At 40.1% G+C, this 27,718-nt stretch overlaps 2 protein-coding genes across 2 annotated transcripts; one reads left to right on the plus strand and one right to left on the minus strand.

Moving 5' to 3' along the window:
• Nucleotides 1–6,279, plus strand: LOC110844327. Its single transcript, XM_022090508.2, has 13 exons — nt 1–1,094; nt 1,647–1,907; nt 2,028–2,081; nt 2,426–2,471; nt 2,603–2,726; nt 2,829–2,965; nt 3,058–3,239; nt 3,329–3,474; nt 3,591–3,670; nt 3,738–3,813; nt 3,910–4,060; nt 4,133–5,206; nt 5,327–6,279. Exons 1-13 carry the CDS (start codon nt 239–241, stop codon nt 5,638–5,640), a joined length of 3,501 nt encoding a protein of 1,166 aa, XP_021946200.2. The 5' UTR covers nt 1–238; the 3' UTR covers nt 5,641–6,279.
• LOC110842377 (laminin subunit alpha) lies at nt 5,983–27,111 on the minus strand. Its single transcript, XM_022088111.2, has 71 exons — nt 26,250–27,111; nt 25,715–25,785; nt 25,489–25,564; nt 24,331–24,458; nt 24,145–24,253; nt 23,938–24,061; nt 23,741–23,787; nt 23,582–23,667; nt 23,405–23,489; nt 23,181–23,223; nt 22,907–23,116; nt 22,624–22,817; nt 22,458–22,536; nt 22,242–22,379; nt 22,037–22,147; nt 21,759–21,920; nt 21,620–21,689; nt 21,490–21,554; nt 21,332–21,427; nt 21,182–21,250; nt 20,954–21,112; nt 20,793–20,868; nt 20,536–20,716; nt 20,332–20,455; nt 20,012–20,151; nt 19,400–19,926; nt 19,131–19,335; nt 18,724–19,050; nt 18,502–18,606; nt 18,216–18,400; nt 17,990–18,126; nt 17,767–17,929; nt 17,633–17,710; nt 17,501–17,543; nt 16,460–16,556; nt 16,357–16,396; nt 16,047–16,150; nt 15,529–15,933; nt 15,252–15,449; nt 15,100–15,173; nt 14,809–14,984; nt 14,605–14,715; nt 14,511–14,524; nt 14,372–14,437; nt 14,173–14,222; nt 13,975–14,036; nt 13,770–13,889; nt 13,509–13,672; nt 13,036–13,430; nt 12,792–12,957; nt 12,406–12,714; nt 12,174–12,296; nt 11,924–12,104; nt 11,694–11,802; nt 11,427–11,614; nt 11,128–11,336; nt 10,769–11,056; nt 10,464–10,703; nt 10,218–10,289; nt 9,809–10,117; nt 9,274–9,702; nt 8,919–9,189; nt 8,510–8,829; nt 8,189–8,399; nt 7,986–8,056; nt 7,607–7,880; nt 7,179–7,489; nt 6,864–7,088; nt 6,679–6,765; nt 6,519–6,599; nt 5,983–6,443 (listed from the first exon to the last, which is right to left on the minus strand). Exons 1-71 carry the CDS (start codon nt 26,583–26,585, stop codon nt 6,346–6,348), a joined length of 11,397 nt encoding a protein of 3,798 aa, XP_021943803.1. The 5' UTR covers nt 26,586–27,111; the 3' UTR covers nt 5,983–6,345.
• Nucleotides 27,112–27,718: the final 607 nt, after the last annotated feature.

A 27,718-nucleotide genomic window follows, 5' to 3' on the forward strand; every position in this document is an offset into this window, starting at 1 on the left:
TTCAAACCAAGCGTTTAATGGGTCACTAAGCGGTCTCTGAGATAACTCCATCAAACCGGACTTGGCCACTCAGTGCGCACCAGGTTGTCAACTACAGTGGAATTTCTCCTTATTCGTTCTCGACCTGTGATTTTAGCACTTTACTAATATGTAGTAAATGCTATGAAACAATTATCCCTTGATATTCTCCAAAGTGAATTTTCGCTATAAAAACGTGTATATATTAAATTAGTAAAACATGGAGAAGATTCATTATCTAACTTTTTTTGTGGTTGTGTGTGCTGCACTTTTTACCGATTGTATGTCAGATTCAGACGTAATAAAATCGAGTAGAGGCCCGAATCCTGGTCCAACGCCTATAAAATCAAGTAGCAATCTTCGCAACCGATTCTCATCACATTTTCAGATGTCTGGAGAAGTGAAAGAAGATACAAAATCTGTAAATCGAACGTCGAGTTCTTCTTCTGGCAGTGTTAAAATTTTGGAGGGTTTGTCAAAAACAGCGACAACGATACTAAAAAGAAACCCGTCCCCTCACATATCGAAATCTGGGAGCAGGGCAAGAGAAGTGGACCATATTTCAAAACGGGTGGGAAATATGAGACGCGATGACTATTCCGACGAGGAATTAATCAATGGAGGCGTCATTTCGTCGAACTACAACAACAATTATGGTCCAGTGCCACCCCCTCCTCCCATCTACCCAAGTCCAGGACCAATGCCTATTTTCCCGAACACTGAGAAACCAACAATTCATTACGGCAACTATGGTGGAGGGAATAACAACTACAACATGAAGCCCACAGTGACAAGTTACTACGTTCCAACCGGACAATCTACTCTGCCTCCAATTATATTTCCACCAGAGCCAGGTCCTACATTTCCAGATACAGTGGAACCAGGTCCAGTCGCACCGCCACCTCAACCAGTTGGACCACCGACGCCGATTTCCCCGATTAGCACAGTGGTCCCCATAATCGGAGGCGGTGGAGGTACTGGAGAAGAGGAGGACTTGCTCCCTCCAGCCCCACCGGAAGATATTTTCCCACCGTCACCCCCCGAGATTGAGAGTGTCGGGAGGAAATTGTTTAACGGTAAATGACGCGTATTAACAAATTCATATTTCGTTAAGGTAAACAATTTATTAAGGGAAATAAATGGCAGCAATGTTGCTTGCCTGCCTTTAATAAACAATTCCCAAGTACAATGCTGGCGTCAACGCTATCCTAAGTTACCAAAAGTCAAGTAATCGTGAAATGCTATTTTATTTCATTCATAATACACGTTAACAAACAAATTCAGCAGAATTTTTAAATTCAGTTTCTACTCAAATAAATCAATTTAAAAAATCGCAAGAAATATACAGTCGAAATTTCAATTGAAAAATTACATCAAGTCCAAATATATTTATATGAGGAGAAAGTGACGAAATATTAGCTGATTTACTGAATTATTGTTACTAGTTTAAAGTTCATCATGCATGTGCAATTTATATTTCCTCATCCTCCTCTTCTTGGTTGAAATGGAGTGAGTATGATGACGTACATAGAAAATTTAATAATTCAAAATGAATGTTCCAAATATGTCTAAGGAGATTCTCCTAATTTCCAATTATTGGTTTTCATAATTTTAATTTTGTTCAAAAGCGCTTCCTCTCAAGTCGAATCCACCTTCAGTTGTCCGAACTCGAATAACTCCGGTGGGAGCCAGGGTCCACACCACGTCGAGAGAGAGAGAATCTGGCTCCCACGTCGTCGGGTCTTCTCCATCTCGACTCCGCGATGGCGAACATCAGTCCGACAACAACAAACGAGTGAGGGTCCGACTTAGGGACAAAGTGAAGGAGTCCGTAGAATCCACAAGCGATGAGAGGTCTGTCCATCAAGAAGACCCAAACATTATCACTGGTAATATATTTAGCATATTATCCACTCGAATGCACTTGATGTTCATGCAAAATTACATGCAAAATTCAAGTTAATGTGTGCATGTACATTTAACAAGGATGTTGATGTCATTCCTTTTAGATTTCGTTTTCTCTGATATCAAATGCTTCAAAACCCGGACACGAGAGTATTTTGGTGAGTTATTGCCAAAATTTATGAATTAATCAATTAAGTGGCATCCCGAGTGAAAATCGTATGTCGAATTTGACATAATTCGACACAACTGCCCGGACCAATGGTTTATGCAGAAAAATTATGAACAATTCTGCATAAAACTTCTGACAAGTATATTCTGCAGAAAGGTTTTGTACAATTATGCATAATTCTGCACATTTTGTGCACAAATTGTTTCGGCATAAATTTTTCTGCATAAAATCCAGCCAATTCTCTGCATAAAAACCAGCCAAATTTATGCATAAAATCCCTTAATTTTTTCACCTGGGATAGCATTGCAACTGACCATAAGCTATATGTTTCAGGTGCAACAATCCATATGAAGAGTGGCTACCACCAACCATACGTGAGGTATGTTGTACATATAATTGTAATGTAGTTGGCATATTGGAATTGGAATAAACCGTATTATCCATACCCTAAAGGAATATGCTAATTATAATTATCCGCCAATTACTTATTATTATTAAAATTGTTATTAGGGACCGTCCTCAAGATCCCCTCACATCAAATGAGTGTCACATGGAAAATGTCCCTGGCTCGGATGACGTCTTTCATATGACCGTTACGGACCTTCGAGGGTGTGGAGTAGAGACGTGTGGAGATGTGAGCTAAATTAGAGAATCTTGTTCTATTGCATGCGATCATTATGCGATGCGGATGATATGATGCGTATAAATCAATTTTAAAATTATTGTTAATTTCCAGTACATGTGTTTGACAATGGTATTCCCTCGAGTCCCTGCGTTAGCACTGGCAGATGATGAGGTCACTACAATAAAGTGTCTCCCACAGAAAAGCACAATGGCAGACACGAGGACCATTAGTTTTGCTGGAGACTCTTTGTACGTAAAAACACGATCTTTTTACCAGCGTTTGGAATATTGAAGCAATATGGAAATTATATAATAAAAGTAAACTATATGCGTGTAAATAGGGATCAGCGTCGATCTTCCTCCACTGTGGAAGGAGGTGGGAACGATTTTGCTGCAGAGGTGGGCGTCTTTCGACAAAACCCAGGTTCCGCCAACGGCCTGTTTGTGAAACGTGTCAACTCTGGGGGCGTAGTTCAGCTTGGAGAACCTCTTCAAATGCGAAGCATTGTTAGGGGAGGAGATGGTAAGGTAGCAATTTTGGTTCCTGATCTTATCCATGTATGCGAATATTTGTAAATGAAGAAGGCTGACATATATTGGAAATGCGCAAAGGTTGGAAGCACTCAAAGTTATCCGACGTAAAAGTTTGGCGAATGCGAGATACTCCAGGAGGAAATATTGACAATTTGGATCCTAACGACGCGTCTGAAGTAATTACACTTGTTGATAGTCAAGGATGTCGAAATGATGAGTACAAGGTGAGACTGGTTATATGTACATATCTCAACAGTAGCTTTTTGGCAGTGAAAGTAGTTGAGGCAATTTGAGACTTTGTATATTACTAACACTTAATATATGTCTTCTACGATTACAGGTTATTGCAGATCGACACCCACTCAAAGACACGAGAAACGACCTCATTAACCATTTCAACTTTAAAGCTTTCTTGTTCCGGTTAGTTGTTCAAAAACTTACTTTATTGTCGCTGTTGGTTTGTATTTTCCTATGAATTTATTCTCAGGGGTCAAAGAGCAAACGAGCCATTAGTTGTGACTGCAAAAGTACACGCTTGCCAAGATGACGTCGACTGTCTCCCTGTAAATACATACACATACCTGGCTTAAAAAATAACGTGCATATATAAGTTAAAATAATATCCCTGTGTATGTGCTTATCTATATTAATATTTTTAGAAAAGTTGCGGCATATCAAGATCTAAGCGGTCCCCCGTGGAAATAACCAATGCCAGTGCCATCATCCATGACTGGGATTCAAGGATGGCAATTCGTGTAGTTGGGCTCAAAGATCAGTCTTCATCATTGACAGAAGAAGATTTCTCAACTGGTATGTACATATTTTTATAAAATTTGTGACCACCAACCAACCAAATACTACAAATATTTTGTTTTAATGCAGAATTTAATGGAAACCAAGGCCGTTCAATTTCTAGCCCGATGAGCTGTGCGGAGAAAATGGCAACTGCGGGTTTAGGGGGTGGGCTCATCGTCCTCCTCCTCTGCGGGATTGGGATGGCACTTTATGCATTTGTTGTGAAGGGAAGATCAAGCAAAGGCGTGCCACCCATGTCAACGTCTCCTCCTTATCTGGAACATGGACAGCAACATAATATTCATGCTGCAAACCAAAATTTCACTTCAAGATCTAACCCACCGATGGGATTTTCAAGAACAAACGGACTCAATCCACCAAACAACAACAAACCCCTTCCCCCACTGCCCACCACACAGGTGACTACAGAAAATGAAGTGTTATCGAAATCGGACATAACAAATGTCGCCAAAATTCTCCAACACTTTGCAGACAAAAATAATCAAAGCAATGGATCAGAGCATACAACGTACGAATCGATTGGTAAAAATTCATTTGACACGTCCTCTGGAAGAGACGGGGGTGGGACGGGAGGCAAAAATAAACTCCAGCGAAAAAAGTCAGACGGCGTTTACATCGTCTATGTCGACAGCAACAAAAACAAATCCCACCGTCCCAGAAGTGCACCACCATCTCTTCGAGGAAAAAATCGAAAGCACAAGGACAAATCTAAGAAAAAGGCTGTCACGGAAATTTTCGACTCGAATTCTGAAACTCCATCCCAAACTGAGGACCCAACAGAAGAATCTGATGATTTCTCCCACGAGTCTTCTGGCAGCGAGAGCAGCTTGGGTGGTGACAGGGTGGGAAAATGTGTAGGATTTTCGGGACGAAAAACGGTACGGAATGTCAAGAGTCGAAGTAGCCACCATCGTAACCAGAAATCACAAAAGGTGGTGAAAGGGATTCGACGTCGTCTCAGTTCTCTGTACAAAGATGGGAAGCAAGGTCTTGGCATGATCGGAGGTGGTGGAAGCAAGGGAGGATCATTTCCGACGAGGTGGAAAGCTGGGTCCCCTCAACTACCTCCTCCCCCCACAACTGATGAGACAACTTCGGCTTCTCTGCACCTATCGTCAGATTTGGACTCTGCCTATTATGGTATATCTTCATTCCCATATTTATTTTCAAATATACAACCAGGAACATAAAAATTTGGTTTTGTTTAAAAAACAATGATTAATTTTTATTAATATATCATACATTGTATTACATTTTTAGGGTCAGAGTTCAATGACGAATCATTCCTCAGAGAAATGCGCGATTTAGCTTATCAGCACAGAAAGTCGAGGAGATACTGCGAGTCTCGACCTTCCCACGCTCAAGACGGTAACAACAATAATTGCAGCAACTTGAGAAGAGTTCAAATGCAGCTGCAGGGACAGGACGACTCGAATAAAGTTGTTGGCAGATCGAGAATTGATTTTGGACGTGAATCGCCTCAACTAGAACTAGGACAGACAAAAGCGGGTCATTTTGTCACAAGAAATGACAACTCCACACAAATCCTTATCGTCCCAGAGACCCATATCTGATGGGCTTCAGGGGTCTCAGTATCTAGTTTTTGCATGTTTCTGGACAAGTTTTCTTCACTAACGGAACGGATTATAAAATTGGTTTTTACGGTTTATTTTTCATATTACTGAATCGAAATTTATGTACTTTGCTCAGCACAATGGGTCTAACTATATAATGTCTTTTTGTAGAATACTGTAATAAAATGCATTAAAAATAAATATATTTTTGCACTTTGAAGATGCTTATTTAAAGGTATCAAAGCATAAATCTTGTACATATTCGCAAACTCCACCAAAATAAAAAATCACTTCCTATGCACGCCAATTAAGCGAGAGTCATTATTAGGACAAACGATTAAATCATTTGTACGTATATTATGGTAATGTATTTATTCCCAACCGCTTAAACATTTAAAAACGTTGAATTTTACGAGATTTACAAGATTTATTTACTACGTATCTATACTATATGTATGTAGCATATACTTTATTTATATGTATGTTACATCATAACGGCAGTTTAGTAGCTTATTTCTTGCAGCTTTGGGAAACATCACTAACTGGTAACCAAACAAAGGGATAAATATCATAAATAATAAATTACACTAAATTATAAATCATAAATTATAAAAAAATCAACGGAGTTTAAGGTTTCATCCAGTAAAAAATAGCGAAGAGTAACAAATAAATCAACTAGAATATTGCGATCGATGCAGTTGAAGATTAATCGGAAGGACAGCCGTGGAGTCCAACTGTTCCCACAATCGATTCATAATCAAGCTTGTATTGTCTTCCTTCAATCATGAAATCTTTCATACAACCTGAAAAATAGTTTGCATTAGAATTGCGCAGTTACTAAATAATATATAAAAGGGGACGTTTCATGACGCACTTACCCACAAACTGGTCAGTGGTCTCTATCCCTTTGAAACTTGTGGGGTCTGGATGTCCACCAACATAGAGTGGACCATTTGTGTCTGGATACAAACGACGACATGGTTAATAAATAGCGCATAATATGCAACATATGTATCTGCAGGCATTTGGTTTACTTACCTGTGATCAGTCTTCCAGCAGGTCCAATCCCTGGGTTGGAGTGGAATTTGTCCAAGGCCAGCGTGACAACGTTCTTGGATTTTGTTACTGAAATTACAAACACATTAATAGTAAGAAAAGCTCACATTATGTTTATCGTACCAAGACTGACGATGTGCTATCTGCAAATTAAAAGTTATCGTTACCTCGGATCGTGTGCCAATTTCCATCGCAAAGGTCATACGTTTCTTTCTGGAAGGAGGATGACTGCACGCCCTTCCCACTGTCGACGCTAAACTTGACCGTTCCGTTGACCAGCTGGAGAACCATAAAGTCTTTTTCGCCATGAACCGCCACCAATATTCCAGACGGATGACGAGGTTTGATGTTCATCGACAACTTTATGTGACGACCCACCTTGAATTCATCCGCTATGAGAGAATAATCACCAGGCAATATTACTCATGTGCAGTTAAAGGTACAGATCAATTGTATGTTTTAACATTTTATCTGGATCATACCCAGTTTTAAGTATCCAGCATTCGGGTAGAAAAACATGCCCTGCTCTACCTGATCCCGACATGCGTGCACTGAATGAGCTACTCTGGGGGCAGGTGGAGCTTTACTTCTTACTTTGAACTTTCGAAGACATCCGCGGAAAGGAGTGTTAACATTCAACAGTTTTCTCGAGGTGAGGATCCTGGTCCACGCGTCTTGAGGAAGACCCCCGACAAAAATCGTAGTTCCACCGTTAACTGCCGTGGTGCTTCCGGCTGACATTCCTGTTGCAATGACGGCTCCATCCACCTCAAGGGTTCCCTGCTTCTCGAATCTGTACATTATAGAGTTCGTATTATTGTACGCACATATTTAGTTATTTATTATTTTTGCTTTATTTTGTGCTATTTCTCAGCGTATAAGTTTATTGAGATGATTGAGGTTGCAGCACCTGGAGACGCTAACGTTGTGCCACTGGGTGTCGTTGTACATCACTGTGGAATTGAGGAATGCGGGACCTGCTCCAGAATCAAAAGCAAAGTGGAGGAATCCCTTTCTCAAAAAGAGTGCAATGTAATCCGGCTTCTCAACAACGGTCCACATGAAGATGAGCCCACTCCCATAGCTCGTCTTAAACTGGATTTGATATTCCGATCTCGAACCATCCTCTTTTGGTTGAAAGTACTCGAGTCGCGAGGTTTTATCCATGCTTCCAAACATGACCCCTGAAAAATCTCTCGCTCAATAACTCACTTTCACAAACAATGCTCAATAATATATTATACACAGTGTATACTCATGTCTTATATAACATGCACACAGTTTCATACCATCGTCCATGTCGACATCCTCAGTCATATCAGCCTTCGGGACTTCTCTAAATGGTAAAGCGCATTTCATCCTGCAACAAAGTGAGCCAATGTTTACCATGTAGCTTTCATTCACATAAATACAACAATCCCGGCCTCCCCCATGGGACACCGGCAACTGATAACATAGTTTGGCGTCCACTGATGAGCAAAGGAAAAATTACCATGGCGTAGGTTTCACTTCATCGTCCAATTTCTTTTTTGGTTTCTCGTCCTCTTCCTCTGACTCTGGGAAATCAAAATCGTCGTCACCCTTTCCTACTTCCCCTCCGGTTAGCTTGTCTACAGCATCGTAGTTTGGTTCTTCCGGAGCTGGGTGGTGATGATGATGTTCCGGCACTCTGGTTGGTGAGGGGGTGGCGGAAGGACGTGAACCTAGAAAATGCATGAACCAATTTGTTGAATAACAACCAGTTTCATGTCCTCACATGCATATGTAGTGCAAGTGCATAGCTATGTAAATATTTATACGTATTTTATATTACCAAAAATGCTGTCGTCATCCTCCTCATCTTCATCCTGGCTAGAAATAGTTCGTCCGGCAGCTTCTGGTGCACTCATTTCCAAAGCCATGGCTGCTTTCTCCTGCTCAGTGAAGCATTTCTGACCAATCGAAGCTTCCTTGACATCGGACTCGGTGAAATCCAGCCGCTTTCCGTTTATGCTAATGTCCGCCAAGCAACCAGAATAAGGACGATCCGACTCTGCAGCTCCTGAACGAATATCGTAATCGTCCGGTCGACCTCCAAAGAGCAAAATAGAACCAGGCGTACCGAGTTGGATGGGACCGCCTGGTGCACTCTCACTTTAATTTAAATTAAATTAGATATTACTTTTAATCCTAAATAATTTCAAAATAAACAATCAATCAGCAATGTTTTTTAAACAACTTACACATATTCATGATCGTCATCCACATTAACAACGAGTTTGCCATTGTCTCTCGTTACAGTGACGACATGCCATTCAGCATCGTTCAATGCATCGGTCGTAATTTCTGAGCCACCCGGATCAGTCTTCACAACCAGGGAACCATCACTCAAGGACACTGAGAGGTAGTTGGACTGGTCAGCGTCTGTTCCGTAAAATACGAGACCGTTGGTATCATTGGACCGCATACGGAAGTTGACTTCAAATGCATCATCCTTCGTAACTACAACGGGACCTAATTAGGACAGAATAACAGATTTATCAACAGTTTGTTCGCCAACCAAGTATATGATATTCAGCAAATGAAAACTTGAAATACCAGATACGGGCGAATCCGCTGAAGAAACTTGAACATATCCCTGACCGAAGAAAGTGGCCACTGTCGGAGCAAATTGTGACGATGGACAGCCTACAACAGTATATCTTGACTCCACAGCTTGTGTCAAGTCCACTGGTGCTTGATCAATCGCAACTTGTTCCAGACAGCCCTCAAAGGCTCTATTACTGACGTCTGGATAACCATGTTCGCCAGGATACCCGCCCCAATACATGTAGTCGCCCACCCCCAAAGTAGTCTGAAGACCCGGGCTTTCCCCTCCGATTCTCTCTCCATCAACGGTCAAATGACTTCTCTGTCGGTACCTCACGCTTTCCACGGTGTGCCATTGGCCATCGTTGTAAACTTGACCAGTTCGTGAGGAGGCCGCACCTCCACCAAGATCATATTGGAATACCACATTTCCGTTGGCTGAAAAATTAACGAGGATTAAAATCTTGTTTCCCAATTATAAATATGTATTCACACGTTATGTAACTTGATGAATTTAGAGACTAATTCTTAATGAATACTTTACCCATGTAGATGGCCATATACTTCCTTCCTTTCCCAACGAGGAATATTAGACCATTTTTAGAGCGTGTTTTGAATCTGAACGTAATTGCTGATCGTTCTCTCAAGGGGAATTGTTTCCTATCTAGAATAGCATATCCATTGCCCTGGAATCGAAGTCCGGTTTCAGTGTGAAGGTCGATGAATCTATCTCGTTCCATTGCGGGAGCGACGTTTTGGGCATTTTTGAAGTTCCATAATCCGACTTTTTCATCTCCAATCATTAATTCTTCTATGGCACCACGATATGTGGAGTACCGAACCGGGCTGCGCACTAAAACAACAGAATAGTATATTAAACTAAAACTTACATATTTTAATATTGTGCATATATGAGCGGTTAAATAAAATAAAACCGCATTACAATCACTCACCCACGCCTGGAGGCAACCCACCAATGAAAAGCTTGGAAGAGTTGCTATCTACATTGAATAGTGATTTTGAGCCTGCAAAGCACAAATAAAAAATAATTTCTTAATTAAATGGCAAATTTGGCAGAAGCATCTAGAAAAACAGAAAAGTAAATCCAGCAAATGCTTAGACATTGCGTGGTATTCAATTTGAATAATTCGATTTACGTGGTAAACTCAAGTTGATGTATGTTCTGTTAAATCGTTTACCTGTAAGATAATCTTCCTTGACAGTTTCTTCTAATCGCCCGTTATGATCTTGAGCGATTGTGAACCGCACTGTTTTTCCGGATCGGTCCACTGTGGCCTTGTACCATTGGTTGTCCGCAACATACTTCTCGTTTGTTATCCTCTGAGGCCCAGATCCCAAGTCCAGGGTTAGCACAGCATAACCACGGTCAACCTCGACAGACATGAAATCTTCCTCCTTCTTTCCAGGTTCATTTCCAACTAAATTGCAGTGAATATTATAATTTAGGAATCATCGCTTGCATGTCATATATGCAGCTTCTTACTGTAGAAAATTAGGCCATCGTCCTGCGTTTTAAAGTAGAATGACACTTTTGTCTGCGCTTGTTGAGACTCGAGGGACTGAGGATTGGCGAGCAGGAGGGTAGACGAATCTTGTAAATTCATTCCTACGGGGACACGGTTAGCTTGCTCCCTTGCAGCAGCAATTTGAGCCTTCAGATCTGAAATCTTGGCACCCACGTCACTCTTTTTGTCTTCAAAACCTGGTTTCAAGTTTTCTAGATTCCCTCTGATGGCGTTCGAGAGAGGAATTGAGTCTTTGGCCTGGTTCACTGAAATACCAATTAATTCGGATTAATTACAGCACTCAAAGTGCATCGTACTAAAAATATTCCAAACTCACGTTGTGAGTCTGAAATCCCCGTTCCTGAATTCAATTCGTTCACTGTTACTCGAAGTCTTTTCATGCTATTTGAATGGTCGGGCAACGCTTCCACAATTGCGTGAACTTCATCTTCAACATCCTGTGCCTTATTCAGAGCTTCGTCGGAAGTCCGAACCGAGCGTGTAATATCTGAGGTATCTCTTGGCAGTGAAAGTTTGTCCAATTCTCTACAGAACAGTATGTATCGTCATGTTATGCATGTCATGAAATTGTATCTTAAATATTAAAATAAGCGTGCATTAATTAAGAAATTTCACTTTGCAAAGTTGGAGATTGTGTAGGCCGTGATGTTATTGGCACCTTCAACATTTGCCAATGTGCTCTGTGCATCCCGTAATGGAATTTTTAGGTCGTTCTCCACCTGTCGTTGAGACGTCGCAGCCATGACCAACAGATTTCGGGAAGGTTCCGCCGTAAATTCCTCAGCACTATCCAAGCTGTTGATCTTTTGGGAACATTTTGTTACACATGAAAAACATTGCAAATAAATCGGATGTGATTTGCAAAATTATATTATAACTTACAACGTCGGTCGCATTTTCTGCCGCCCCCTTCGACATGTCAGCTCCCTTCAATGCCTCGTTTAAGGAGTCCGCAATGGTCTTATAGGCAGTCGCCGCACCCACTGCAACACTACGAGTAGCCACAACGCATGTATTTTAATAAATTATTTTTTAAGAACATTATTGTCTAATTAAATAATTTGCTTAAATTCATCAACATTGATTTGCTAATTATATAAATATTTCCTTACTCGGCATGAGCTTTTGTCCCAGCTAACATTGCGTCTAATTCATCGGCTTCGTATGCTAATTGGGCTGCATGGCTTTGGGATTTTGTCACCGTGTTCTCATTTTGTTCCAGCTCCGCAACCAAGGCGTTCACAGTCTCGTCCAATTGGCCACGATTTCCAATCACATTACCAACCGTGGTATCTAATACAGGGCGCACAAACAATTCTAGTCAGTTAATCATACCTTCATCAGCGTAAACTTAACATATACCTAATTCATCATAGCTTGTTTCAAGTGCTTGGCGAATTTTTGGAGTTTCCAGGTTGAGTTCAGTTGCAATCGCTGCAGATTCCAACATATTTGACGCTTTCTCTTCCAGAAGCCCCAGTTTCACTTTAAAAATATAAATATTTCACTCTTAAATATATGAATACTCAGGATTTAATCCAAGGCAGACATGTTTTACAATTGGTCTCGTACTATTGTTGACATGAGAAAATACCTGAAAACTTCGCATCTTTGATTTTATTGCCAATTTCATTTGCTTTTCTGGAAGTAGAGATGGAATAGTCACTTTGGTTCCGCAGGTCTCGTAATTTGTCCTTGGCTTCAGCAATGTTCTTTGAAACAGCGCCCAAATCCTTATTTAATTTGTCCAGTGGGCGAACAAACTTTTTCATGTCTTTGAGCACTGTTGTCACTGTTGCATTTTCTTCGATAGCAGGTTTATGGTCGAATTTTACAGATTGCATGGAGGCAATAATTGCTTCTGCTTCTGCCTTTGCAGCGTCTGTTTGAGGACTGGATGATGCTATATAAAATAGAAATTCACAGGATATAGAACTCATAAAATGTTACAGAATAGAATTTCAGGGGTTATGTATGTACGTTTGTCTTCTTTGAGGAGTCCTTCCATCAAATCCTTCGCCTCAAACACGGTAACTCTTGCCTTTCCAACCGCTTGTAATACATTGGACTCCACCTCAAATGACTTTTCCCTCAATTTTGCGCTCTGTTTGGCTTTCTTTACCAGACTGTCTTCATTTACTTCGGCCTGAAATGTAATTTTTCACAGTATTATTTCCAACAATTTATGAAATTAAATATGAAACCTAAGAATTTGGATAGATACTTTTTGTCTTTGCGTTGCAGCATCAGTTTCTAGGTCATCCACTGCCCGGTAATATTCGCTCAAGTCTGCCTTTGATGGATCCATGAGTTGAACATTTGGTTTCAACTTAGTCACCGTGTCATTGAAATATGCCAATTTTTGAGTAGTGAAGTAAGAAACTGCCACATTTTCGAATTCATCCTTCACAGGGTCCAATTCGGCTGCGAGATGATCCGTAACGTCAAGAAGTTGGTGTTGACAAGAGTCGCAGTTTTGACATCCACGATCTTCGATAAGAACCCAGCGCCATGGACAACGGTCGCACTTTTCTCCGACGACGCCAGGCAGGCACGAACATTGACCTGTCTCTGGGTCACATCCAACTCCAATCGCGTACTCAGAGTTACACTCACAAGCTGTGATCATATGTATCGAAACATACATAACACTCATTATACTGACAATTAGTGACAAGAAATCTTGAAAAACCTTACCTTGACATCCGTCCTGAGTGTAATTCCAGTAGCCGGGGGAACAACGCTCACATCTTTGACCCGTAGTTCCATCTCGGCACTCGCACTGGCCAGTGAGATCGTCACATTGTGTGGATTTTGAAGCTATAGCACAGTCACAGTATTGACAACCGAGTCCGTCACACCTGTTGAAGCATAAAAAATAAAAGGTTACGTTTAGTCATACTTTAGAATGATTAGAACTGGGGTCAGATCTCTGCACAAGGAGAAAACAACACACACCTCGACAATCCGTAATGATCTGGTTTACATCGGTCACATAGAAAACCCTCCAAATTGTGCAAACATTGACATTCACCGCGCTGGTTATCGCACTCTGCAGTTCCGCATTTGTTGCAAGCGCTAATTAAGTTAATAATATATGGTTGGATTTAGTTTCCGTGAACATTTAAGAAATGTATGCATGCAACCAGTAGAAGAGACATACCATTGTCGACAGTTTTTGTTGAGTAAGGCGTCCCCATAAAAGCCAGAAGCACAAAGGGCACACTGTATTATAAATAAAAAAGCATTTCCTTTAAACTATAACACTACACTATACATTGTAGTTTGCAGTATTTTGAAAATATTGCAATACTGTACTACAAATTATTTAATGACCAAAAATTCTAATAATGAATTTTACCGCAGGGCCTCCCGTGTTGTTCATGCAGCGCAGACAAGCTCCAGTCACGGCTAAAAATAGAAAGAAGATTTGCTATCGATTCGATCGGTCGTTATGGATTGGTCAAAGTACGACCGTCCCGACGCTCGTTACAATGCTTGGCTTTCATTGTGAATCTATCTTTGTAATGCACCAACCATTTTGATAAGTGATAACTTACTGTCACATGAATATGGATCGGTGGGGTCAATATTGCCCGAACAGTTGCATGGTTTACATAAATCGCCTAAAATATTGAACAGTGTTGTTGTAAATAAAATCATACATGCAATGATACTTGTACATATGTCACTGCTTACCTGGAACCTCCGGCCTAGACAATAAGGATGAAATATTTAGGTATTTAGAAATTGTATCCTAGTCTAGCTTATTTTATTAATTTTTTGCACATGCCTTCCAAAAAATCCAGGACCGCATCCTTCACAACGAGGCCCGATATAGCCGTCCTTGCACGTACAACTTATGGCTCTTCCATCTTGAGATAGTTCGCACTGGGTAGCAAAGCTATAATTTTCATTTGAAATTCATTAGTGCCAGAAATAAAAAAACATTCGAAAGTCAATTGGCATTCAAAATGTGGATAAAACGTTTCCTCACTTGTTGGAGGCGATTGGAATGGGACAAGCGCAGATCAGACAGTCATATGGCGTTCCACCATGTGCGTCCCCATGAAACCCTTCCTCGCACATGTCGCAGTGATCTCCCGTCGTGTTGTGTTTGCAATCCAGGCAGACTCCAGAAACAGGGTCACACAGGTCTGAATGTCCGTTACACTAAAATTGGTAAAAAGTATGCCACTGTATGACTATGAGATTATGTATTTCTTCGTCAAGTGTCCTTGACGCATACATATACCGACTACAGAATTTGGAAACTACATATACCAACCTGGCATGGGACACAAAATCCACCAAATGGTCCGGAAGGGGAACGGTAATACCCAGGAGCACATTCTTCACATGCTGAAATATGTGCATCATATTATTAAGCATATAAAATTGCTGCAAATACGAATAACTTATTATTGGGCAATAACTTACAGAGGCCCTGATAGTTTGGAGGACAATGACACTGCTCCACCGTCACGGCACGATCTTCTGGTTGGGCGTACTGATTGTTGTAGTCCTCAGTGGCCACATCAATGCCAAAATTACTTAATCGCAATTCTTTCGAATGTTCCCAGTATCCACCTCGGATGTAAATTGCTTTTAAGCCTTTCATCACGACCATGAGCTGATCTGAAATTGATACAATAAAATTACAAACTCCATCAACTGAATCATTTTTAAGCTACTATTAAACAAGTAACTAGTGCACCTCTCGTGGCGGGGATGAGGCCTCCACTGCTGGAATGGCTGGCCACCACAAAACTGTCCTCGCTTAAACGTAAATTCATCCGCATCGTGTGATCACCATCGAGATGTGCGATTGAAAAGTGCATGAGCCGTATAGTTCCTGATGAAGGAGCCAACTCGTTCCCTTCCAAGATTACTTCAGGGCCAGCAAACGTCTCGCGAGGATGGGCATTATCCGGCTCCGAAATTAGGGTGTAGCTCAGCGTTCCCCCCAAACTGGCCAAATGGTTAGCGTCCACTTCTGTACGGAAATAGATGAGATGGTTCTCATCCTGCTCTGGTACGGAATCGTCGGGTACGTACACAGGAGCGAAAGAGTTTTCATCTTCGCCAGAAAGGTCATTGTGTTCAAATTCTGTGGGATAGTCTGTTGAAATTGGAAATACTTGTACATATATTACGAAATTGATATTATGCCTTTAAGCAGAAGTATGATGTGTGTCGGTTATTTTGTATTTAATTCATTTTTTGGATGCCAACCTGTTTCTAGATTGCTAGAGTCCTTCGAGTGTGGATTCAGAGCCACTGCCGTCCAGTGAGATTTTCCAAATGATATCTGAGTCCAAAACATGTAGGAAGTTGTGCTAGGAAAACAATGAGTTTTTAATTATTGTTGAAATTCTGAGGTGTGGCGACAGAATTTGAAAGAGAAATTTCGTTGAGATTAAATATAATTCTGTGTCTCACTACTGCTAAGGATAAGTCAATGTGCAATTTCGTAGGTTTTAGTCAGTCTAAGCTGGACTAAACTTGTAGATATTTTGAAATGCATAACTTAGAGCATACTAACCAACGTGTCGTCTTTCCAAAACAGAAGCAACTCGTGCATCCTGATAAGAGGGGAAAAATATTAACGCCGCACTTTTCTCAATATTGAATATGTAGAACCAAACCTGAAGGATTGTCCTCTTGCAGATTAAAACTTCCAGGCTTGCACTGTTCGCAACTTCGACCTTCTACATTCACTTTACAATTGCAAGCTGACGTATCCTGTGGGTGCATGCAAAATGTGATGAGTTATTAGCATTTTTAGCCCGAACCAGGGCTTATGTAATTGTCATGTCCGTCTGTCTGTCTGTCTGTCTGTCTGTCTGTCCGTCTGTCTTTCGATAACTCTCGAACGAGTTGACCGATTGACTTGAAATTTTTACCATATGCATATTGGACAAAGTTAGGAAACGAGTTCGAAGATGGGTGACATTGGTCCAGTGGTTGACCGGTGGGGGTCATCGGAGTGGGTGGGGTATTATGCACCAAAATTTCAAAATCATCATAGAAAGCTCAAATTTGGTACAAAGGTTGCTAATGGCTCCTAATGAAAGAATATGAAGTGAAATTGGAAAATTTGTCAACCGGAGGTACCCGAGGGGGTGACCCATACCGATTTTTCAAAATCATCCAATCGAGCTGAAATTTGGTATAAAGGCTGCTAATGGCCCCTAATGGAAGAATATGAAGTGAAATTGGTAAAATTTTCATCTAGAGGGACCCTATGGGGTGACCCCCACCGATTTTCAGAAATTAACATAGAAAGCTGAAATTTGAACCAGAGATCCATACTGCTTTTTCACGAAATAACATGAAGTTAAATATGAACAAAAATTAACCAGGGGGGCTATAGAGACGACCTCCACTAGGAATAGTCAAGGGAAGGGATAGTAAATATTTTTAGAATTTGGAGCCTAGTAATACCTTAGAGTATTTAATAATAATATCAAATTGGATTATTAATACTAATATTTTAATAATATTATTATTAAATACTCTAAGAGTAATACGAAGGATTGATGGAAGAATTAGTGCAAAATAGTAGCACATAATTTCATAGAAAACTACTGACAAACATGGGTTTACTAATCATTCCTGGTTCGGGCTAAGCAAAGCTGTACTGATAGGTTTTGATTTATTCTAATTCAGATTTCCACATGACTGACCTGGCTACAAATATCCTCTGTAGTTCCACGAATGTCACAATCACTGCATTTTTTGTAAATTTTGGCAAAATGAAACAATTTTCGAAACTTTCATCATAGAACTAAGAGATATAATATTGTAGTTACACGTACCACATTTGGCAATATGGGAAGGCCCAAAATCCAGGTTTACATTTGTCACATTGTCGCCCCACAACGTTTGGTTTACACCTACAGATTTTCACAAATGATCATTTCATAAAAAAATAACTGACTGAATTTCTTACGAGCAACTCCCGTTATCAAGATCGCATTGTTGGTTTCCGTTTTCCACTCCGAGAGGGGAACAATTGCATTCCTCGCAACCAATGAGTGCGTCAAAGCCGTACGTGAGTGGAGAACAAGTGTCACATTTCTCGCCAGTTACTCGAGGTGGACAAATACAAGCCCCTTGACACATCAAGAATAAGTATTGTTAATTAGCTCTCAACCCCGAAAATTCTAACTCACCCGAATTTTCATCACACAAAGCAGTAGATGGACAATCGCATGGCTTGCATTCAGGGAACCCAAAATATCCAGTGCGACACCTTGAACATTGTCGTCCAATCACATTATCTTTACAGGGACATTGGCCACCAAATTCCCTGAAAACATTATACGTAGTAAATAATTAAGACCATATTTTGTCAGCCCCACACCGTTCGTAAAAAGAAATGTATTTCGATTTGCTTACAAACACGCGAAAGCTGTTGAGCCATAGTAATCACATTGACATGGAAGTGCACCATTGTTGTAGTCCGCAGTAATGGAGAACACAGCGTCTTTGCAAAATTGTGACACGTTGTGTGGTGCGAGATGAAAATGACTCTTTCCACACTCGGCGATAAACTTCCTTGTATCGTCCAGAGGACTTTGTGACTAGTTTTAAAGGACGAAGTAGAAAAAATAATTATGAAAATATCGCGCTATACATAATCTACATATGTATTTATGCAACAATTTCATTTTGAAGTCCTCACCAAATATTTCTTGAGTTGATTCCCATTTTCCCGTTGTGACTGAGACTCTTCAGGAACTAGAAGGATGTAATCAATCCAGACATTCTTTGGAGATTTTAAAGTCACCTGAAAATAATAACACAAAACTACAATTATTCATACACCAGTGAAACTTGAAGGGACTACTTATTTTATTTCTTATTTGTTAGTTTTTATATAAATTAAGCCCACTCTGAATCTTACCAAAAAGTTGTCCTGGATGTAAAATTTGGTGTTTTTATCATCCTGAGCAACTTCTGCTCTACACCCAGCAATGGATGGGCAATGCACCATTGGCACTTTGGCTTGATAATGCTGGCCATCCTGAATTATTACTCCAGCATCAAACTTTGGATTTTCTGGCTGATAATAGTGAACTATAATGTTGTAATATCCCGAAATGGGGACCCTTCCTCCCATTTGTACGGTACGATTTTGGGAATCCAACAACACCAGATTCTTTCCCGAGACACCGTCAGGCAAATTATCCTCCCCAACGACACGGTCCTTGTCTGCGGACTCGGCTTCAATCTAGCAAACGTTTTGGACAAAGTAGCATTTCCTTTAAAATTATGCTTCATTTTATCAAATAATTATACGTGCATGCTTACCCTGATGCCTCCTGGAGGTAATTCATACCCAGAGACGACACAAGTCCCATTTTTCACTACGCAATACTCTCTCGGTGTTATGTGATCCAACGACCATCTTCCAAGTGGAATCGCAGTCACTTTGTTAATAGCAATTCTGTCAACAGATTTTCCATCCTCTCCGTTTCCTAACTTGAGAGCAATCTTCATGGAACTCTTGTCACTTCTAAAAGTAATTGCAATAATTAATAACAATTCAAAACTAATTGTCTTAATGAGTATAATTGAACCTAAAAACTGCAATCTCTCCATCTTCAGTTGTCACAACTTGGCGACAAAGAAATCCATATTTGCAATTGTGGATGAGAGCTATGCCAGTGCTGGAGCCTTTGTTTGACGTTGTCTGAACTTGAACTTCGGTAAGATTTGCTCCAATGGGTGTGAAATATTCTAGCAACAATGCATAGCGCCCCCCATTGCTGAGTGGTAAGTCCATGTGAATTTGAGGCTGCTGACTCGATAACAGTGCCATCCGCTCCTCAGTAATGTCCAAGGCGTCAATAACCCTCTTGTCGGAATAGAACTTGGTCAGGTCGGCTCTGTCGCCTGTTTCCGTGAGAGAATATCCTTGTGCCGCCGTTACCGACTCGAATTTGTCGATGGACGGGAACTTATATTTGGCACAAGAGTCTGGAATGATGATGGTGTTGGTATTTGTTCGACTACGAGCCGTGGTGTTGAGAGTGCAAGGAACATTTGAAGAATGTGACAGAACGCTGCCCTCGTAGTACGGCTCAGGCAAAATGGTGAAGTAATCCTGAGAATAAGAAAACAGTTCTTATAAATATGTACATTAATCGCTCTGTACACTAAATATTTTATTCTAGGGGCTGTTCATTTACCACTAGCAAGTACTGGTCACTCTTGATTGAAAACTGCCATCGACCAGGATTTAGAACGAAGGGCGTAGGACTATTTCCGATGGATACTGTGATAAAGCCAGATTTTGGCTCAAATCTCACTTTGTATCCTTGCATTTCATCTGATAAAAAGACAAAACATTGACATGTTAAGATTCTTTGTTGCACATGTGTACGCAGGAAATAATAGTTGCGACTCATGTTGCGTATAAACCTGTCTGCTCATTGTTTTTTATACATTTTAAGTAAATATGTGGATCATTTTATTCTCAGTAATTTGAAATGGTTTACAATCGGCTCACCAGAAGGGTTGTCAGGCACGGCTTTGATCTCTCCCACAATTGTTTCTGAGCTGGGATTGTGATACCGAATAATGACAAAGTACAGAGATGACTTGTCAATGAAGATTTCATGGTTTGTTTCCGGCTGAAAATAAATTTTCTTACTATTTACTTCGTTTACTAATATTCTAAATAGCTAAAATAACGTCTCATTGAGAAACTGACCTGCAGTTGTGAGTAAACGGCATATCCTCTCCATGAAAAGTCGGGAAATAGGTTTTCATCGTACCCAAATCTGACCTGACCCCCGCTCGGCGTCGTCCCATCCTCTGCTTCATATTGGTACTGGTAGAGGGTTGGATAGAAGTGGGCTACCAAGGGCGCTGTACACTGTTGTCCAGTGATTCTAGGGTATTACAGCGCATATTATTACTATTCAATAGTTTATGCGACTTCATAAATTAATTGGCATTAATCGTTACCTCGGCCGACATGGACATTGCCCGGTGCTTTTGTCACAAAAGCTGTTCACACTCCCACCAACATCACATCCACAATCTGTACAGAATAAACAACCCTCACAGATTAAATACGTAGTTACAACATCCTCCTAACAGCATATTAAACGTAGTTCCCCTCGTACCTTGGCATCCGAAAATATCTCTGGAGGTCATGTTGTAGAATCCATCAAGACAATGCTCACATCTTCTGCTTCCTACATTATTTTTGCAAGGACATTGCCCATCTTTGCCCTCACAGACTCTCACTCCACCCAAAATTCCAGGACCATGGCAGTCACAATCTGTAGTAGAAAAATAATTAATTTTAGTTGGACATAAACACCCGAGCATTATATGTGATGCAGACCTACCTTCACATCCCACAGGGTTCCATTGCTGAAGATTCCAATATAACGGTTTGCATTGGTTACAGATTCTACCTGCATAGGTGCATGACACGATTGATATTAAATACCACGACTTCTTACTCTAATAATGGCTTTGAATTGGCACGACCCTACCTTCCACCTTTTCCTTGCACTGACAGAGTTCTCCCGGGGGCGAATCCCCACAACCTCGAAAAGATTCGGTGACTCCAGCAGGATCGCAGTTGCATTCTGCACAAGTGATGATTTTTTACTATTTATAATTAGTGACTAACATGCATTTCATAACAAACCTTCGCAAGCAGGCCAGTTATAAAATCCACCTCGACACTCTTCACAACGCAGTCCATCAAAATTGCTATGAATAATAATAAATTTTTTAGAAGTCTGATATTTTTACGGTTTTTCTGGTTATTTTCACACCTTTTACACTGACATTTTCCTTCATCATCACACGACACGCCACGCGCCCCCTCATCATTACAACTACACGCTATAAAATGCATTGCATGAAGACATTACTAGATACTCAAAATAATTCTCATCATTTAATCGGACATACGTAAACATTCTGGATACTGATAATAACCAGGAGTGCACTGATCACAAGTACGGCCGGAAAAATTAGGGAGACATGGACATTTTCCGGTTGTGTCGCAAACCGTGCTTGCACTTCCAACTGAGCTGCAATTACAAGTTTTGCATTCCGGGTAGCCGTAAAAACCTGTAAGATAAGTCAAATGTTACGCTGTATGAAGCAGTCTGCCTAACTAGCTCCTCCCAATGGCTGCTGATTTATCAGATCACAATTAGAGTTTTGTAGACCCTCGAATTAAGTACCTTGAAGGCACTGGTCGCATCGAGCCCCTCCGTACCCTTCACGACACAAGCATTCGCCAGAAATCTTGTCACACCTGCCCTCACGAGTTCCTTGCACGTCGCACTTGCAGTCTGGAAATATCAGGTAATTATATGTTGTTGGATTAATCATTCCGTAATTCTTCACAAATTATTGGCATTACATATTTAAAAAATTATCCCTTACATGTGCAAGTTGGAAAGTTATAATAGCCATCCTCACACTGGTCGCAGTTTCTGCCACCGAAATTGTTGACACATTCGCACTGACCATTTTCCGGGTCACACACTGGTGACAGAGATCCAAAGTCTTCACATTGGCAAGCTGAATTTGCATATTATTAATTCATCTTAAAATACTTAAAATTTGAAAGTAATGATATTGTAATGAACACGTTCTTACGTAAGCAGTCTGGGAAATTATAGTACCCATCTCCACACCTGTCACAGTTCTTGTCTGTGTAGTTCGGTAGGCAGGGACACTGAAGCGAACACATTATTGAATTACGGAACCATTTATATTAATATCAACAGATAAGTACAGATATGTACGTATATAAATTGATTACCTGACCCCCTCCCACTTCACAAACGCTGTCGCGCGTCCCGTTGTGGTGACAGTCGCAAACTTTGCACTCTGGGTAGTCATAATAGCCTACGCTACAAGCGTCGCAATTTGGTGCTAAAAATGCTGGAGAACATTCGCAACGACCAGAACCATCTTCACAGTTGCCAGTGGAATAGTGGTAGTTGCAGTTACACGCTAAATGTTTGTATACACCACAACAATCATGAAACTCCATCTAGCAAGAAACCTTTTTTCAAAATTTTGTACTTATTTCGTTGCCTTACATTGACAAGCATCAATTGCATCCGGCTGTTTCCCGTAAGGTCTGAAGAATCCACTTTGGCACTTGTTGCAATTAATGCCTTCCGTGTGATGCCGACAATTCTTACAGACGCCACCTCCATCAAAGTTCCCAGCAATATCCAACGACAGCTTCTGATTGTCCACATTTTCGTCGTATTCACACTCATTGCTGTGCCCGAAGCAGTTGCAAGCTGAAACCAAAAACAGACTTCGCAGCAAGTTCTCAATTATTGTATATTTCAATAAAATAAATACCTTCGCAGACAAAAGGAGACGAATTTGTAGAGACACGCCACGCCTTTCGATACACAAAACACACAAAAGTATAGTCACAATCACATCCATTTATATTCTTTTGAACATGGTTCACCCTCAAATAAATACATGTACCGGACAATTATCACTGTACTCTGTTTAATCTTTCCGTTCTTGTGCTGCTGCAGCAGTGATTGAGTTCAAATGCGAAAAATGGGCAATACCTTTTGGACGAAGCCCGGACAACAGATTTCACATTGCGAGCCGCACGTATTATGCTGACACGAGCAGAGTAGTTTGTACGGGTCCCTGTTAGGTATTAAAAAAATATTTTAATACTTATTATAAGTTGAGTATTTATGACCACGTGGATCGCTTATTTAAAAAAAAACCAACATTACCCGTCATTGGCCGGGGGGCAAATGTCAGCATGACCATTGCAACGACAACGACCACCGATTTCGATTCCTTTGATGGAGTAAAAGTACTGCACCAAAATATCCATAAATTTGTAGGCTTGTTTTCAATTAAAGAACGTATGTTTCAACATTTTTGGTTACCCGTCTTGTCACGGAGGAGTCCTGCCTACTCAAAGACATCAGATGTCCTAAGAGAAAATAGTTTGAATGAAAATTCGCTTCGGATTAATATACAAGTACCACTATTCTAGTAACGTCTGACGACTTTGTTATGAAATTAGTCTCCATTCTGCATAATTATCTCAAAGTAAACTAAAAGTTAGTTAGTTAGGAGTTACCCAAAAGTGTCTTTGTCCTGAGAAATCGTAATCGGACATGAGTGGCACGTGTCCATTGCTGCAACGCTTCAGAAGAAAAAAAGTTTTTGGCTGATGGTCGATTTTCAAGAAGCTTAATGAAGATCTGGAGAATAAGGTATTTAAATTATACGTCCTTATCATATGTCGACCAGCCACAGGCATATTTAAGCAAGCATTATCCATCACCTCTCCATTCTCCAATGGCACAACTTTAGAATTTGACGTGTCACAAATTACACCGTCATCTGCCGTGAGTGGGAGAATGCTATCTCTTCCAAAGAATCGGGCACATTCACTGCGACGATTAAAGCATTTATTCATTACTATTTATTCGTTTTGTTTCGAATACTTCAAAACATTGATGAAAAATACATGGGATTCTCTGCAAAAAATTGCCAGGGATGATACGTAACTCCGTTGTCGGATGATCTTTCCAGAATCCAGACGCCGGGTCTTGGAGAGTTTGCCATTTGTAAATTTATATACGCAACATGAAATTCCTGCGAGAACAAGAATATTTTCAGTCTTACAATTTTTTCCAACTAGTATTTTTTGGAAACGAATCATCCACAATAGTCACTCATTTGCATTGCATTTCAATATTTTACTCCAGTCACCAGTTAATAATTTGACAGTTGAGCGAAAATTATGTGAGAGGAGTCAAAGTCAGAGTCAAAGCAAGTATATTCGTCTATACATATATGTATTTATATATTTGCTTTGCTTATAATGGTGATAATACTATCAAAGTCTTCAGCAATTCTCTCATTCTCATCTTGGCCACATGAATTCACTTTCGTTCTCACAACTCAGCAAGCCAAGCAATCTCATCAAATATTGAATGAGTTTCCTGTGCTTCAGTTAAATAAATACATAACATGGAATGAGATAATCGTCTACCAACGACTGCGGCACAACATGGACGACCACCTAATCAAGTCCAGTGTAATTTGAGAGAGTGGAAATCAATGAACGAAATAAAATACAGTGATAAAAGTAAAACATCTCATGTTCAACACTCCTTCCTTTCAGAGACCAAAATAAAATAAATAATTGGATTTTACTGACTAATCCTAAGTTTGTAAGATGAGTGCATGAGATCATGAAAATGAAGTTGAGACTCTCGCTTTCTGCTGCATATTTCACATTGTGATGACGAGATATGATGATACAAGATTTTAACGCCCAAGTCCGCCGAAGCAGATGCTCCAAAAAATTTGCACAAAATCCTAAAGTTAAATAGTTTATTTAGGGGAAGTAAATTCTGGCAGTAATGGAAAAGGAGCAATTTTAAAGTGTAATTTATTTAGAGTTTTCGTAACGTGAATTTAAAGGGAACTTTTCACTGTTTGAATGCCGACCGGCAATGAATGATGCCGGTCTGACTGATTATTCTTTACATATTTCTATTTTTTCTATCTACAAAATTTCATATTCGCATCTGATCAATAATAATCGAGTACAAATGCTGTGCATAAATGGATGTTTACATCATTTTATAAAATACGATAGAAAAATGGGAAAAATTACCTGGCCGAGATCAATGGTGAGGTTAACTTCATTGTACTTGACTCCACGGGAGAGTGGTGGTGATTGCCACCAACGCCTATAATTAAAAGATAATTATCGTTAAAAAAATAATAAAGGGTCAAACATTTCACTAAACCGATAAGTACCTGTCATAAAACTAACTAGAGTAACATAGCACTAATCTTTGCATTAATTACTACTACGATCTCTCGTATGTCCAACTTACTCGGATCCGTCGATTGCATACTCTGCTGGGTGCCAATGTCCCTCAAGTCCCTTCTCGCATTCTCCGCAGTACTATTAAAAAATCATAATTTTATGAACATCATTATCACCATGTTTGAAATTATATAATTTTCTTCTCCCTTTGTGGTGTTTACTTAGGCACAAAGTTGAGACTTTTTAAAATGGGTTTCGAGGCGATCTCGTCTCATTTATGTAAATATACATATGTGATGCATAAATATATAGCTATATATCGTTTGCCTTAATAAGAGGTTGGTGTAGGTTAGAAGGTTATCACGTAAGCACATTATAGAATATGCAGCGACTCTTTCGACTTCAGCCAGACATACGTGTCGATGTATTTATATTAATTCTGTTTCATGCAATAAATTTCATAACCCAAGTGAGGCAGTTTTTATTATAAACTTCATTCATGTTGAAATTGTCATCCACAAAGGGCTCCAAAAATCATGCAAAAATCAGAGTGCTAAATGACCATATATTATTCCAGTATGAATCAAATTACAACGACAGACCTGACCACCGATGACATTGTGAGCATCATCCGCATCTGTCGTGGCACCCACCAGATTGCAATACATTTCGTGTTGCGGAAGTCCATCTGGAGATTCCCCACACGTCGCCGAGGCGTAAATTCGTCTCCCCTGGGCCAAGTTGAAGTATGGTGGCGTTAGCACTTCGGCCAACGAAATATTCAGCCATGCGAAAAGTAGAACCGTGGTCACACTTAAACTTGTTCTAAAGCTATATCTTCGAGTACTAAATTTACAACTATCTAAGGTTTTACAGGTTACGGGATAAAACGGAGGCCACTTGTCCACATTGTGGCCCTTCAGTCTTTTCTTCACCATTCTGAATTAATTGCTATCTAGTACTATGTACCTTGTGCCTAGTATCTACCAATATTTGCATTTATTTACAAAATATCCAGGTAAAAATTTGTACTTTTGTAAGAACTTTGGTGAACTACATGCTACTTGTTGAATATATATAAATGTTGCGATGATTTATAAAAAAAATTAAAATTTTAAACACAAAATGAAACCAACTAATTTATCTAATTATTGGATGGATTGCACAAAAATTCGTTTTGCCGGCGGTAATAAAAATGATTAAATCTTTAATTTTTAACGCAGTCACTTTAACGAGCACTACTTATTTGATTTAATTGCTTAAAACTTGGTTACATGAGTGTATGCATGCAAAGTTTGTTTATGTTGTGTACGTTGAAATTGTGAAGTTTTGAAAAGTTGTTTAGGGAATTACGCACTTTGTCAACTACGAGTATTTACTGGGCCCAGTAAATACACTGTTAGTTGAGTAAAGGGACAAAGGGCTTGGGAGAGACTACTCCTGGACAAATGTTGATCTTCGACTGAATGGACCAAGATGAAGAAGAAGACGATGCAGAGAGAGAGAAGCTCCAAAAAATGTATGTAATCTCTCATCCATTTCCTCCAGGAGTCATTCCATGCACAAAGACGTTGGGCCAACATAAAACATTTGCCTCATCTCACGAGCACTTCTTGGGAAGCAGAGGAAGATGCGATAATAATGTCCAACAAATAAACACTCTTCCTCTCAACATATCAAATCTCACCATGAGAAGAAGAAATCTCAAGTCTTCTGCTGGACTTGTTCGACCCGACCATTCATTCCAATATTATTAGTATTTATTTGGGAGTACGTTCGTCCATCCATGTTGCCTTAATGCCATGTGTAATGCATGAAATTACTTGGGGGGATTTAGCATTAATAACCAACAGGACATAATATGTACTTCAGAGAGCCTCCAAATCATAAGTTTGAGTTCTACCGAATTCGTGGTGAACTTGACAACATTTATAAATGTTCCTCTTCAACAATACTGGAGACTTTGTATTCCTTCCAGGACTGTGTTTTCAAGGGTTTGGCCTGCAGGGATTGTATGAGAAGATGCAATTTGTTTCGGTTTCAGTCCATTCATTAACTGAATTGTAAGGTG

Source organism: Folsomia candida, unplaced genomic scaffold, assembly GCF_002217175.1.
Source record: "Folsomia candida strain VU population unplaced genomic scaffold, ASM221717v1 Fcan01_Sc001, whole genome shotgun sequence".
Lineage (NCBI taxonomy): Eukaryota > Metazoa > Arthropoda > Collembola > Entomobryomorpha > Isotomidae > Folsomia > Folsomia candida.